The following is a 13,833-nucleotide window of genomic DNA, read 5'->3' on the forward strand; positions in this document are numbered from 1 at the left end:
CTAAAGGCACCAATCTGAGTAGGACACCCCGGGCTTTAACTAAGGAAATGAATGTCATTCATTCCTTGTCTAGCTAGAGAAGTCTCAGAAAAACTTAAGAGGTAAAGTTCCTAAAGAAAGCTTTAATCATTTTTAAGTAGAAACTTTATAAAACTTTATAAAATGTCCACGAAATCAGGATTCTCAATCTACACAATGATGGGTGAAAAGTTTTCTCTCAGTAGACGTCAGAACAGAAGCACAAATTTCCAAGGCCTAAGAACTGACGAGAACATTAATCTTTGGTTGTTGCTGTCTCATGCATAATCCTGGTACTCTTGAGTGAGGCCCTCCAATCAAAACAAAATAAAACCTCTTAAACTTTCACAAATGATTGTTATATAAACAATGATGTCATCATTCTAGGGTCTTCTGTTTCTAAGTAATCCGATTTGCTGCTATTTCTCCAAGATTTTACCAGTTAATTCCCTTACCAACTCTAACTGTTATAATGTCCACACATTCCTCCAATCTGATCACACCAAATCTGTAACACTCCTATTTAAATGCCTTCATTCCTACCCCTGCCACTGTCAAGAACCATGGGGGAAACTCTTCTGAGTTTCCCCTCAGAAATGTTTCCACTCAGAATGAATCAAAGTCCTTCTCCTACCTCCTTTTCACAATCTTATTCTGAGCATTTACCCAAACTAGTAACAACTGAAATTCTAAATAGTTAGCATGTTTAACTTTTGTTAGTGTTTGCTAAATCCAGAAATTGCATTATCATGTTCAAATGTGTCTTTCTTTCATGTATTCTTTCTAGTGTTCAATCTCAAATAAAACGCCACTTTTCTTTAAAAGTAAAACAGTAAGTTTTGTCATCCGGAGAAGGCAATGGCACCCCACTCCAGTAGTCTTGCCTGGAGAATCCCATGGATGGAGGAGCCTGGTGGGCTGCACTCCATGGGGTCGCTAGGAGTCGGACACAACGGAGCAACTTCACTTTCACGCATTGGAGAAGACAATGGCAACCCACTCCAGTGTTCTCGCCTGGAGAATCCCAGGGGGGAGCCTGGTGGGCTGCCGTCTATGGGGTCGCACAAAGTCGGACACTACTGAAGTGACTCAGCAGCAGCAGCAAGTTTTCTCACCACTGCTACCTTCTGACTAGTATTTGAAAATCCTTGAGAATGTTGAATCTGGTAGTTCATCCTCTAATTTCTACATCTCTTGTAACTGAATACAGGGCTATTTTCATGTCTCTGTACTAAACATCAAAAACTGTAAGACAAACTTCATATAAACCAATCCTTGTTGCTCTGTCTATGAAGGTTCCCCACACTCTCCCCCAGGTTAACTAGTCAGTTTCATCAAGACTCAAACAGCACTAAATTTCCAACTTGATTACAGGACTGAACACCTTTGAGCATGCTCTGGCTGCACCTACCTCTCCCAACAAGACTGAGAGCTCCTTGAGGGCAGAAATCGCTCCATTTCGTATTCTTATAGTCACATCTGGTACTGGTGCCTGGTTCAAAGTAATTACCCAGATGTGGGGTGGGAAGAACTTCTCGTTCTCAACAATTCCATTTAAGCAACTAAACCTGATAAAAATGAATGCTGCGCACAAAGGGCTCACAGATTACCGAGCAGGTATTCTCTCCTATGACTATTTGACCATCACAGGATCAACTTATTTTTTCCCCCCTTTTAAGAATTCTGGAATATACTGTTTTATTGGTTTTCCCTTATTAACCATGTTTGGCAAGTTGCTGCAGAAATATAATACAGCTACTTCTAAAAGCTTAATCCCAATGTTGTAACAGAAATCATTCTATCATGAATTTTTTTTAAAGTCCTATGACTACTGAAAAAATGGTAATCACTTCCTACCACCCACGCTCCACAACTTTAATTACCACTTTTAATATTTTATTAAAATGTTGCTAATTTTTAATCGCATTTCTATTCCAGGGAGGGTTAACATAGCACCCAAATAAATGGTGCTTAGAATGTTTTGTTTCTTGCCTGGAGAATCCCGGGGACGGGGGAGCCTGGTGGGCTGCCATCTATGGGGTCGCACCGAGTCGGACACGACTGCAGCGACTCAGCAGCAGAATGTTTTGACCATAAAGAAGCAGACAGCTATTTCTGAAGAGAGGCAGGAGCTCATTAGTTTGTATTACATCGGAGGCTCTCAGTTTGTCCTTCTTTCCCTGTTTGTGTACCACTTCTAAATTTTCTACATTGCTTTTTAGTGCAAAAGCATAAATGTAGTCAGTCTATATGATTTGTAATTTATCCAAAAGTTCAGTGGAGATTCAGCATTCCAGACAAGTGCCTTGCCTTTTTCTCTTTACTCTGCAAATCCCGCTCATTTCTTTATGTCCACCTACTGCCTGAATCACCCTTTCCCTGAGTATACCTATTCAAGAACCAGAAGACTCCCCCAAGAACTTTGGGCAATCTTTAAACTTAACCATCAGAAACTTTTACAGGAATCACACTCCATAATTTTACATATGGTTAACTGAATGTTAAAAGGATATGCAAAATGTAAGCCTTTACCTCTTTATTTTGTTTTTCTATGAAATTATCTTATTGTATTTTACAAGCTGGGTGGAGGGAGGGATGGGACATGGTCCTTCACCAGTTTGTGAAGCACTTCTAGAGCACAGCAAATAATCAGGCCGAGCTCAAGATGCAGTGGACATCCTTCAACCGGAGTTATGCACTGACTGATTTCTTCCTCCAATTACTACTGAGCTCTTCTTTATACAGCACAAGCACAGTGTTAGACGTGGTGTGGGAGTGGTGCTTTAGTTGCTAAGTCGTGTCTGGCTCTTGCAACCCTATGGACTGGGAACCTACCAGACTCCTCTGTCCATGGCCATTTCCTTCTCCAGGGGATCTTTTCAACCCAGGGACCAAACCCAGGTCTCCTGCATTGCTGGCAGATTCTTTACCGACTAAGCGAGCTACAAGGGAAGCTCAAGATGTGGTATTCATCAGTGAAAAAGGAAAACATGGGGTATTTCTTTGGAGCACATGAAGACACAATTAGAAATGTAAGTGCCAGTCTCAGCTAGAGATAAAAAAGAGAAAAGCAACCACATATGTATGTAGTAAGCAGTCACAAACTTCATCATCAACTGTTATTGTGTCTCAAGAGATGATCAACAATGCTCTTCCATTCTCAACGTTCCACACATACTTCTAGTCCTTAGAAGTAACCACTACATAAAAAAGTCACCTGGGGACAAGACTCCCAGTGTGACATGCCAAGGATCCCACAATATCCAGGTATGGCATTTACTCTGCACATCACCTAATACATTCTCAAATTTGTGTTTCACCTGCCCATTGATGGAGAGCTCCTCAGAGTCAGTAATCATAAATTAAACATATTTATTACATTCATTCAAGAATCAATGAATTCAACAAAGCCCCTGGAGAAGTATCTGTAACGTCCCTGTCATTCCTAAGAGGCAGGTCAGTGGAAATTCCTTCTTATCTTCTGTGGAAGTACTGCCAGTCAGTGAAGTATTGATGGGAGTGGGGTGGAAGAGAGGAAAAGCAGGCCTGCGGCAGCAGAAGAAGGGAAACGAGAAGGCAGCCAGTATTTCAGGAAAGAGGCATGGTATCCGCTTCTTTTTATGTTTCTGGCTGTGGCAGCAACTGGCAACTCATTAAGATGAGAAACTAGGAGGGATCAGGACAAGAGGCTGTCTGGTCTACCTGATTCCCGATGGAACCCAGCACAGGAAAGGGAAGCAACCAATCTGGAAGAGACGGGTGGGGAACCGAAGAGCTGTATCGCCAAAGTACACTTCCATTCAAAACTCTTAACCCCCGTCTTCACCTTTTCCTATCAAAACTTCCCAGCTCAGAGGGCAGAGTTAATGTTCTATTCCACGTTTTTTTTCCATCCCTTGGCCCCCGATGACTAGACCAGGAGGTGGATCTTAACTCAACAAGACTGATTCACTGGCTGGCTAGAAACCTAAGACCATGACCTACGCTTAAAACAGAAACATAGGCCCAGCTAATCAAGACCCTCTATAGCTGCCCCGAGCAAGACAACAGCCACTAGCCACATGTGACTATTTAATTTTAAAAATCCAGTTTCTCAATTGACACTAGCCACATGTGACTAGTGTTGACTACACAGGATATCAGAGACAGAAGTTTTTTTTTTTTGGGGGGTGGGGTGGGGGGGACATGCCACGTGGCTTGCAGGATCTTAGTTCCCTGACCAGGGATTGAACCCAGGGTCTCAGGAGTGAAAGCCTGGAGTCCTAAGTACTGGACCAGCAGGGACTACTCAGAAGGACATTTCTAGCAGCACAGAAGTTCTGCTGCCCAGGACTGCTCTACAGAACCTAGAACCCACTGACAAAAACAGGCAGTCAGTGATGAAGTTGCAAGAGGAAAAGCTGCAACTCAGGATGGCTTGAGCTAAGCTAAGATGAAAGGGCAGTGGCAAGAGAGAGCAGGAGTCATGCTGCAATACAGCTGAAGCTTCAAAACATTAAGGTAAGTAAAAGAAGCCAATCACAAAAAGTGACATATTATGTGACTCTACATCTGTGACATGAATAGGCAAACCTATGGAGACAGAAAGTAAGTTAGTGGTTGCCTGGGAATGGGAATTAGAGGTGGGGAGAAAGGGAGGGAATGCTCACTAAAGGGTACAGGATTTCTTTTGGGGGTGATGAAAATGTTGTTATTAGACAGTGGTAATAATCACAGAACTTTATGGATATAGTGAAAAATAAATTAAAAGATCACTGATACTGTGCACTTTGAAAGGGTAAACTGTGTGTTAATTATATCTACACGGTGGGGGGTGGGGGTGGAGGGGCGCGGGGAATGGGTGGTGTCAAGACATCCTGGGAGGGCAATGGCAAAGCCAAGTCACACTGCAACCAAAAACCATCCAGTAGATGAACAGCAGAAGCACAGGCAGACAGCTGAGCATGTGCCCTGGGTCAAAAAGCTGGCGTTTTCGAGTCTTTGAGCGGTCGAGTTCCTGATTATATCATAATCCAGCTCGCTGTGTCCTTACAGGAAAAGCCTTTCATATATACTAGCTTGAGTGGAATCTGTTCCTTGTAGCCAAATAAGCTGGCAAATACTACCTTCACAACTGTTCAAAAATAATTTCCAAAATCTTTAATTACCCAGTTTTTTCCCCTCTCCCCTTCTTATTACCTGTTTACCTACATTTGTTCATTATACAAGCAGAATAATTTCACATACTTACTAATCCCTCTACCTCCCCAGCAGGCATAAACACTTGCTGCATCCCAATCTCCAGACACCACTGACCCTGACCTGGTCCTCAGGCTCATGATGAGCACAGAGAACATCAGGATGAAGAGGACCCAGAAACACCGGCCTAAGTTACTTACCAGCTGTTCTCTAGGGGAACGAGACTAGGTACACAGAACTCAAGGGACATCCAGGGACAGGCATAAAGATCTGAGAATCAGAGAAGCATACCAGTGCCCCCTTAACCAACAGGGAAGCTGAGAGGTCAGGGCTGAGAGATGACCCCAGCCTAGAGAACACCTCTGTCCCAGGGCGCAAGCCAAGTGCTCCTCAGCTTCCCCTGTTCCTCTGTTATACAGAGTAAGTATCGGCAACACCTCTTACCATAAACAAGAAAGGGAGCTAGGGAGCGGGTCCCCTCAGCCCTTCCACAGCTCCTCTAGCAAATTTTGTCTGTTGTAATTTGAAATTGTGGAACAGATACATTGCGAGGTCATATTCCCAGGCAGTATCACTTCAGAGAGAAAACTAGTGGTATCGAGCCTACTGCTAAAGCAGTATGAGTGAAAAGAAGAGCTGAGAACCCAAGAGGTGACAAGCACCCACCATTCTCCAGAACTTTCCTCTTTCCACTCTGTGGCTTGGGTGTGTGGTGCCCCTGGGAGTGGGCCAGAGGACTTGCAGTCATGAGAAGAGTTGATGATAACTGCTTAATGACACCTGAGGAAGCCAAGTCCAGCAGGCAAAAAATAGAGAGGCTACCATCAAACTTGCACTTTAGGCCCAAGGTTGATACCAACTGTCCTCAGTTAAGTCAGTCATAGCCTCTCTCAGCTGGGTTTCTCATCTGTAAAAGAGGGGCAATAGCCTATGCCCAATTAACCTCACAAAGTTTTTGTGAAGATGGATGATTAAAACAAAAGCAAAAGCTCTTGGAAAAAAATAATAATGTTAGCAGAGTACTCCCTGATTACTCCTACTCAGAATGAGCGCTGTACTAATTCCATTAGTTTTCACACTTCAGCGTACATAAAAACCACATGGGACACTATTAAAACAGATTCTTGGTGTGCCCATTCTAGCATGAGAATTATCTGCGCATGGGTCCAGAACCTGCATTTTTAATTCCAGGTGACTTTTACAGAGTGGTCCATGATCCAGATTTCATGGGATACTGAATTAGGCCGACCTAGTAAAAGATGAGAAAACAGGCTGAGGAAAAATACTGTATCAAAGGACTGAACACTAGGCGATGGTAATGCACACACAATGAAAGACAATTTGGGCCACAAAGTCCTAATTCTAGGGACCATCGATCTGGTATGTGGGAATATTTTTATTATATATTAAGTTTTTATGATGGCATTCACTGTGATTTCACCTGTAATCTACTGCTAAACTTTTATTTTAACAGTAAAGAGAACTCTCATAAAAAGACACTTCTAAATTACCATTATTTTGGAGACTACAGAAAAGGCACAGGATCCATTTCAAGTGAGCAAGCCAACTCTGTTTGAGGCCCTCAAAACTATCCCACAAAGAACTGCTGAGAATCTGCTATCACCACACTTGTTACACCAAATCCCAAGGCAGATCTGCACATGGAGGCTAATGTCAAAGACTTGCACTACCCCCGTGATCTAGGGAGTATTCTACCATTTAATATTCTTGGCTTTGAATGACTTAAGTCTCTTTCAATTAGGTTCCAAGGTACTCTGAAGCCTGGTGAAAGTAACTGAAACCAAGGGTTAGAAGTGTGCTCTTTAACACAGAGCCCCGGATTCAGGCCCCCAAGGTACAACTCAGAGCCAAGGGGCCTTTCAGTTGCATACAGCGGTGAACAATGACGCAAACTGATCAGGCTTCTCACTTTTTACGTTCAAAATTTATTTAGGCAATTTGCAAATCAAGATTGTTTGTTTGCCCCCTTGGGGTGGGGCACATCTGATGTCCCCAAAATCACAAAGTGTGCAGCATGTTCAATCAGTTGGGGGGAGGGAGGGTCAAGATTCAGGGTTAGTTTACACATCAATACAGTATTCTGTATACACTACTAAATACACCCTAGCTACCAGTCTGTGATATCAGTCTAAAAATTTGATCATTAGAAATAAAACATACAAATAAATAAATAGCTTCCCAAAAGATTATCTGAAATTGTATACCCAACCCAAAGCAATAAATCTAAGGTTTAAAAAAATACCTTAGACTCTATCAGATAGGAAAACTACATTAAAGGAATTAAGAGCCCAGCACACATGAGCTGATGTTGCTGGTCATATATCAAATGCATCCTTATGTACAAAACTTAGTTACAACTACAGGAAGTCAGCAGTAAAGAGAGAATCAGACTACAATAGTAAATAACAATAGTGTGGACTTTGGCTTCCTCACCCAATTTTTTTCTTCCCTCTTTTAAGGAAAGGGACTCCTTTTATCAAGTAACAAAGAAAACAGCCCAAGTCCTCTACTTATGATAAATATTAGACAACAAAAATACTTACACGGGACTGGAATTCAAAGAGCAATGATCCACCATCATTTCTGGAAGGAAATCCAACTTAAACGCAGCCATCACCTCACTCTCCCCTTCAGAAGCCAATGATATTAACTTGCTGCACTTGTCTGATCCACAAATATACACAGCTTTAGCTTCCTGGGCCCCACAAAAAACACAAAGTGGAAACAGGAGCTCAGGGACGCCAGCAGTGAGTGCCACAGAAGCAGGCAGGACTGGGGAAGGGGCAGGGAGCAGGGGATTAAACGGGGGATGTGAGCATGTGGAGGGAGGCTCAGCCCCACACACAATGGAAGTGCTGATGCGCCGGGCGGGTTTTGTGCGATTTTCCCTGGCGAAGCAGTACTAAGTGCACTGTCAGATAAATAGTGTCAGACCCATGAGGACAGCAGCGGCTAACAGGGCAGAAGAAACACAAACTTGCTTCACATCTTCCAAACTCCTCCCTGCCGAGCCGTTTCTGAGGACCCCCCCAAGCTTGAAACTACCTGAGCACAAGGAAGGGCGGGGGAGGGAGCAGTTCACGTCATGTAGTCTGAAAACGTTTTAGAAAGAACTGGGTGGTTAGCCTTGGTCTGAACTTATTTTCCATGTGCCAAAGACAGCAATGAACGCACTGTCTGGGTGCCAAACTAACCTCAGAAGAGTCATTTAAGGAGGAATGGTGCAGACCACCCATCAGAAGCAGGCCAGAGGCGAGCTGGCTGAAGAACTGGCCACCAGAAACATACTGCTCTTATAGTAATGAATATCACCACCTGCGCTGGACCGACTTTGCTTTCCTGATGATCTCTATCGCGGTGAAGGGCTGTAAAGACTGCTGCTGCAGGGGCATTCACTTAGGGAGCGTAAGGCAAAACTTCTTTAGGGACTCTGAATCTTAATCTGTCACAAAATTTAAAAAACAAAAAATAAAAATAGTATATTCTGCCTCTTGACAGAGTACTAAGAAACACTGTTTATTCAGTATTTTGACCTTTCTAGAGAAACAAAAAACGAAAGAAAAACAAACAAAAGCCACCACAGTGATAATCATGAAGAAGACCTGGGCCTACCAGGGACAAAGGCTCAAATGCTTAAAGGAGGAGAGAGGAATGCAGACCCAGTCTATTCACTGTCTGCCCTCTTTTAAACTGCTCCTAAAACCAAGATTAATGAATGCGCACATAAAAATTCTATTATGGGTGAGCAGCAGAGATAGATACACTCAACAGTCAAGGCAGATGTGGCACTCTCATTCTCAGTTTAGCTCCACATCCCTCCAAGCAACAAACGGTGGCATTTCAGTATTTAGGCAGTGATTCTAAAACTATCTCTGAAGGCTCCAAATTTCACAGGGCTTCTTTCCATTTTTACCACTAGGGTTGCCTTACCTCAAAGGTTTCACTTCACTCAAGCTCAGATCACAATACAGGGAACTTTGAAAAAAAGAAGTTACATAAAGAGGTAAACAAATGAACTAAAGATACAGACTGATGTTAAAACAAAACTAATGAAAGGCAGTTATGTCATGGCACAGGTCTGTCTAACAAAGGCTGGCACCTGTCTACATCTAACTGAGAAAGGTAGAAACTGTGTCTCCTGTCCAATATCCAGACATAACCACCCAAAATTTAGAACTAAAATAGCAGGTAGCTGCTCTTTACGTTCTGTCAGAGACCCTGGCCCATCCGATCCCCTACAGAGACAGAAGTGACAGGAGCTCTCTGCCACCCTATTAACAGAGGAAGCAGAAGCAGGCTGCCAGTGAGGAGACCGCAACCGGCACCCAGGGCACAGAGCTCACCCCAGCTGGCGCTGGCTGAGTGACCGGCCCGTCAGGTCCCCGTTTCTAAGCACTGGAGCTGGTCACACGCCTCTTCCTACAGAGAAGCACCTGACTAAGCAGTGACTGTGTGAGGTCGGTTAGTCAATTAGCTTTCCTAGTTCCAGGATTCCTTTAAAAATGAATCAAGTTTTCAGGAAGTCCACTGGTTGCTATGCTTTTATTATTCACCAAAAATGCATGACTCCTAACTACATCTCTATTTTAATCAGAATCACAACTATAACAAGAGTAACTGCCCAGTGTATGAAAGGATGTGTACTCCTCAGAGTAATTTTTACCGAGTCAAAGGCTGTAATGTTTTAAAATTCATTTTATGATGGATAAGGCTGCAATGTTTTAAAAACCTACAAGGTGGAAATTTTATTACATGGGGGGAGGGGGAATTCTCTTTAAGCAGGTCACAAGAATTATCTCGGTATAATTAAATTCAACATGCTTGTAGGAAAAGAAAGAACAGAAATTAATCACAAGTCACTCCATTTTAGAAAAGGGTTACAAAGTGATGAAAAAACAATTATGGAAATACAAAAATGCAGCTGTTAGAGGGAAATTAAAAAGGAGAATTAAAAGTTATTCATAGCAAACTATCCGTAAGCAGTTGTTGTTTAAAAGTTCTTAATCAGAAACACAGTCTAGGCCTAAAATCCAGAGTCCACTGCAACAGAAGGCCCTAACCTTCCCTCAGTCTCTCTTTAACCACATCTGTGAATTTACACTCATGGTTTCCTCCTCTTCCCCTGGTTGGCTGTCTCAGTTATCTTTGCCTTGAATATTCTCTTTTTTCCTAAGGGCAATAATTCAAGGCTTGATTATGTGAGGGTAGGAACAATCGGTCTGTTATCTGTTATAACAGTAAGAACCCAAATCATTAAAAATGATCAGAGAATAAGATATTGGGGTTTTCCCAGGTGGCTCGGTGGTAAAGAATCCACCTGCCAACGCAGGAGACGCGGGCAGAAGACATGGGTTCGATCCCTGGGTTGGGAAGGTCCCCTGGAGAAGGGAATGGCAACCGACCCCACTATTCCTGCCTGGAGAATCCCACAGACAGAGGAGCCTGGCGAGCTACAATCCATGGGGTAGTAAAGAGTCAGACACAGCGCGCACACATGCATGCACGCGTGCGTGCACACACACACACACACACACACACACCCCCCATCTCTCCTAGGAAGCCTTCCTGAATCCCTTAGGTGCCCTGCCCTGTGTTCCTACAGGACCCTGTGGATACTACCAGAGGATCCGGGACACCCTCGAAAGAGCAGCGCACCCTGCATTTAGAGCATCAGAAGGGAATAAACAGCTTAAAAACCAGATTAGAAGACAGAAATGCTAGAATCACAGCATTTGATTTGTCAAAAGAAAGAGCAAAGTATAGTTAAGCAAAAAAGCCCACGTGGAACGTGCAAATGTCAGGCTGTCGATCTTGACTGATGTAACCAGGGAGTTCAATGACAGGTGAAGGGATTTTATACTTCCATCTCAATAATCTAAATGTGTTTTAAAAGGCAAAAATGTGGAGTCTGGTTATATGAGCATAGAGAAAATGAGAGCCTACTACTAAATTATAAAAGAGAGCCTATGTCTATCATTAGTCTATTTAAGGAAAAGTGCAAAAATTCAGGGAAAAGTCATAACCTAACAGGGAAGTGGACTGGATATCCCCTCAGAAGCAAAGAACTGATACTACTTGAAAATAACCAACCAGAACAACTTAAAATTTAGCCTAAAATCTTTCTGGACTTGAATTTCATTTCTAAAGTTTAGTACCTCTAATATAATTAGTGGGGCTCCCAACACTCCCAAACTAGTACTTTGCATATGCAAAAATACACTGACCTGAATTGCTAATTATCTCTGTGACATCTCACTTTGTGGGAGACTTTCTGCAAACATGCGAGAGTTGAGCATATCTTAAAACAGAAAACCTTTGTTGAGTTTCCATGAGACGATGAAAAAATTCTCAAGAGGGGGATGGGGGGTTAAAGAAGGAATAGAAGTATTGTTTAAAAAAAAAAAAAAGTTCTATTCCGAATCTAAAATCACAGGAAGACCAAAAGCACTAAGTTTAGTAACTGTTATGTCTAAGACTGTTTGCCTGTAAAATTATTATATATGGTACACTAAAAAGATAGGACAAGACTGAAGGGAGGAAGATTTACTTTTGAAATCTGAAAGTGTTCCATCTCCTCTCCCTGTCTTTAATCACCTATCTCCTCCCCAGTCAGTGTCAAAGTCTGAGCAGAAAGACATTCTTCTATGCTCAGTTCTTTCAGCAAAAGTGTCAGCTCAGAGACGTCCACGGAGTTTCTGGGACACACCTGACCAAATAAATCATCCTGTCAAACTGTGACCACCCTTTAAATCAGGTCATATTTTCAGGTCCCCAACTAGTTCTGGAATTTAAGTATAATTGTTAGTTGATAACAATATACTGTAAGTTGAAGCTTTATTTAGGTTCCAGTGCTGATTTAAATATCAGTATGTTGAACAAATTCCAGTTCCAAGAGGGTTGTATCATCTCTGTGAAATTCACTGAGTTTTATCTTCATCTCTGTTCTAGTTTACTTAGGGTCTTCCAATAAGCCACCGTGGCTCAGACCATAAAGCGTCTGCCCGCAACGCAGAAGACCCAGGTTCGACCCCTCAGTCGAGAAGACTTCATTTCACTGAGCGAATTCCCTTTTTCACTTTTAGGGTCTTCCAACTATGAAGTGGCTCAGATGGTAAGGAATCTGCCTGCAATGCAGGAGATCCAGGTTCAATCTCTGGGTCGAGAAGATCCCCTGGAGATGGGAATGGCAATCCACTCCAGTATTCTTGCTGGAGAATTCCATGGACAGGGACAGAGGAGCCTGGCAGGTTACAGCTGATGGGGTTGCAAAGAATCGGACAGCACTGAGCAACGAATCCTTTTCCAACTACGAGGTAGAAAGGGGAAAGGAAGCCAGCCAGGCAGCTGCTGTGTGTAAATACACACACACATACATACGTGCCCTCCCTCTCTCCCTGCGCCTTCTCCACCCCCCGCCCAGCTCCAACTATTTGAACTACGCAGCAGCTAGTTCAAATGGGAGATAAGCCTGCATTGGTAAACAGCTAAGGAGAAAGCTGGGAAGGAGAAAAAAAAAAAAAAATCTAGCTTCCCAGGAATAGGAAATTTAATCCCAAAATGTAGAAAAAAGCCATCACCTTTCTGGAGGCAATTTTTTCACATCTGCAAAACAGGCCTCATGCAAGAAGGAAGGTTAAAAAGATAACCAGAGCACAACCATCCAGCAGTTAGCCCATACCTGTAGCTTTCCACCTCCCTCTCTGGACTAGTGTCTTCACTCTAAAAAACCAAGGAAAGAAAAATAAGTGGACCATGCCTATATTTCTCATAATTCCAGATACACAGCTTCTTTTCAAACAAAAGCCCCTTTGTCACCAAGACTGAAGATAAACAAACTCTCCCTCTTCCAATTTTAAAGTACACAATACACAATTACATTAACACCTCAAAGCTAATTTAAGAACACCATCAAGTTAAAAAATGGAGAACTAAAGTATTAAAAGGTTTATTAAAGAGATGCTTACCCCAAAATGTCACCACAAATAGCAAATCAATGACTAAAATTTATGAGACTGAACTACAGGACATCTAGGTCACCAAAACAATCATTTTTAGCATCTGCTCTTGGGTGGGAAACTACCACAAAGCTAAAGGCTGTGTAATCCTTTTAGCAGTTAAGAGTGAAAGTCGCTGAGTCAAGTCAGACTCTCTGCGACCCCATGGGCTATACAGTCCATGGAATTCTCCAGGCCAGAATACTGGAGTGGGTAGCCTTTCCCTCCTCCAGGGGATCTGCCCAACCCAGGGATCGAACCCAGGTCTCTGAATTGCAGGAGGATTCTTTCCCAGCTGAGCCACAAGGCAAGCCCTGAGCAGTTAAAGATCATATTATTAATGTGAAGAAGCCATGCTATTTCCCCAAAGCAATCGGCCTGAATAGGCTGGTGCTAGGTATAAAACTCTTCAAAAGTAACCTGAAGCTCCTGCCTTGTAAATGCATACTGATGGCCCCAGGATGGTGGTGAACCACTGAAACCAAAAAAAAAAAAAAAAATCGGAAGATGGGGAAGTTAACTGAAGATAAAAGCAAAGAGAGGAACCAAAACACCAATCTATTTCATTTTTAAACATATGGAACAATCTTTCAAGTAAAGACTGCTTCTATAAAAGTTGCCC

General features: G+C 42.7%; 1 protein-coding gene across 21 annotated transcripts in view; it reads right to left on the reverse strand.

The window, feature by feature from the left end:
• Positions 1 to 13,833, reverse strand: part of CELF1 (CUGBP Elav-like family member 1) — a 66,303-nt gene that overhangs the window by 20,951 nt on the left and 31,519 nt on the right. For 14 of the 21 annotated variants that reach the window (XM_055547102.1, XM_055547099.1, XM_055547098.1 and 11 more), the window contains one exon: positions 7,761 to 7,912. The exons of 2 other annotated variants lie outside the window; for them this stretch is intronic. In XM_055547102.1, coding sequence (XP_055403077.1) covers positions 7,761 to 7,831 — 71 coding nt within the window. In that variant the 5' untranslated portion in view covers positions 7,832 to 7,912. Of the gene's footprint in view, positions 1 to 7,760; positions 7,913 to 12,895; positions 12,937 to 13,833 lie in introns of those variants that run through there. 5 more of the 21 variants (XM_055547104.1, XM_055547107.1, XM_055547091.1 and 2 more) reach the window with 2 other exon arrangements.

This window comes from Bubalus kerabau, chromosome 15 (genome assembly GCF_029407905.1).
Source record: "Bubalus kerabau isolate K-KA32 ecotype Philippines breed swamp buffalo chromosome 15, PCC_UOA_SB_1v2, whole genome shotgun sequence".
Classification (NCBI taxonomy): domain Eukaryota; kingdom Metazoa; phylum Chordata; class Mammalia; order Artiodactyla; family Bovidae; genus Bubalus; species Bubalus kerabau.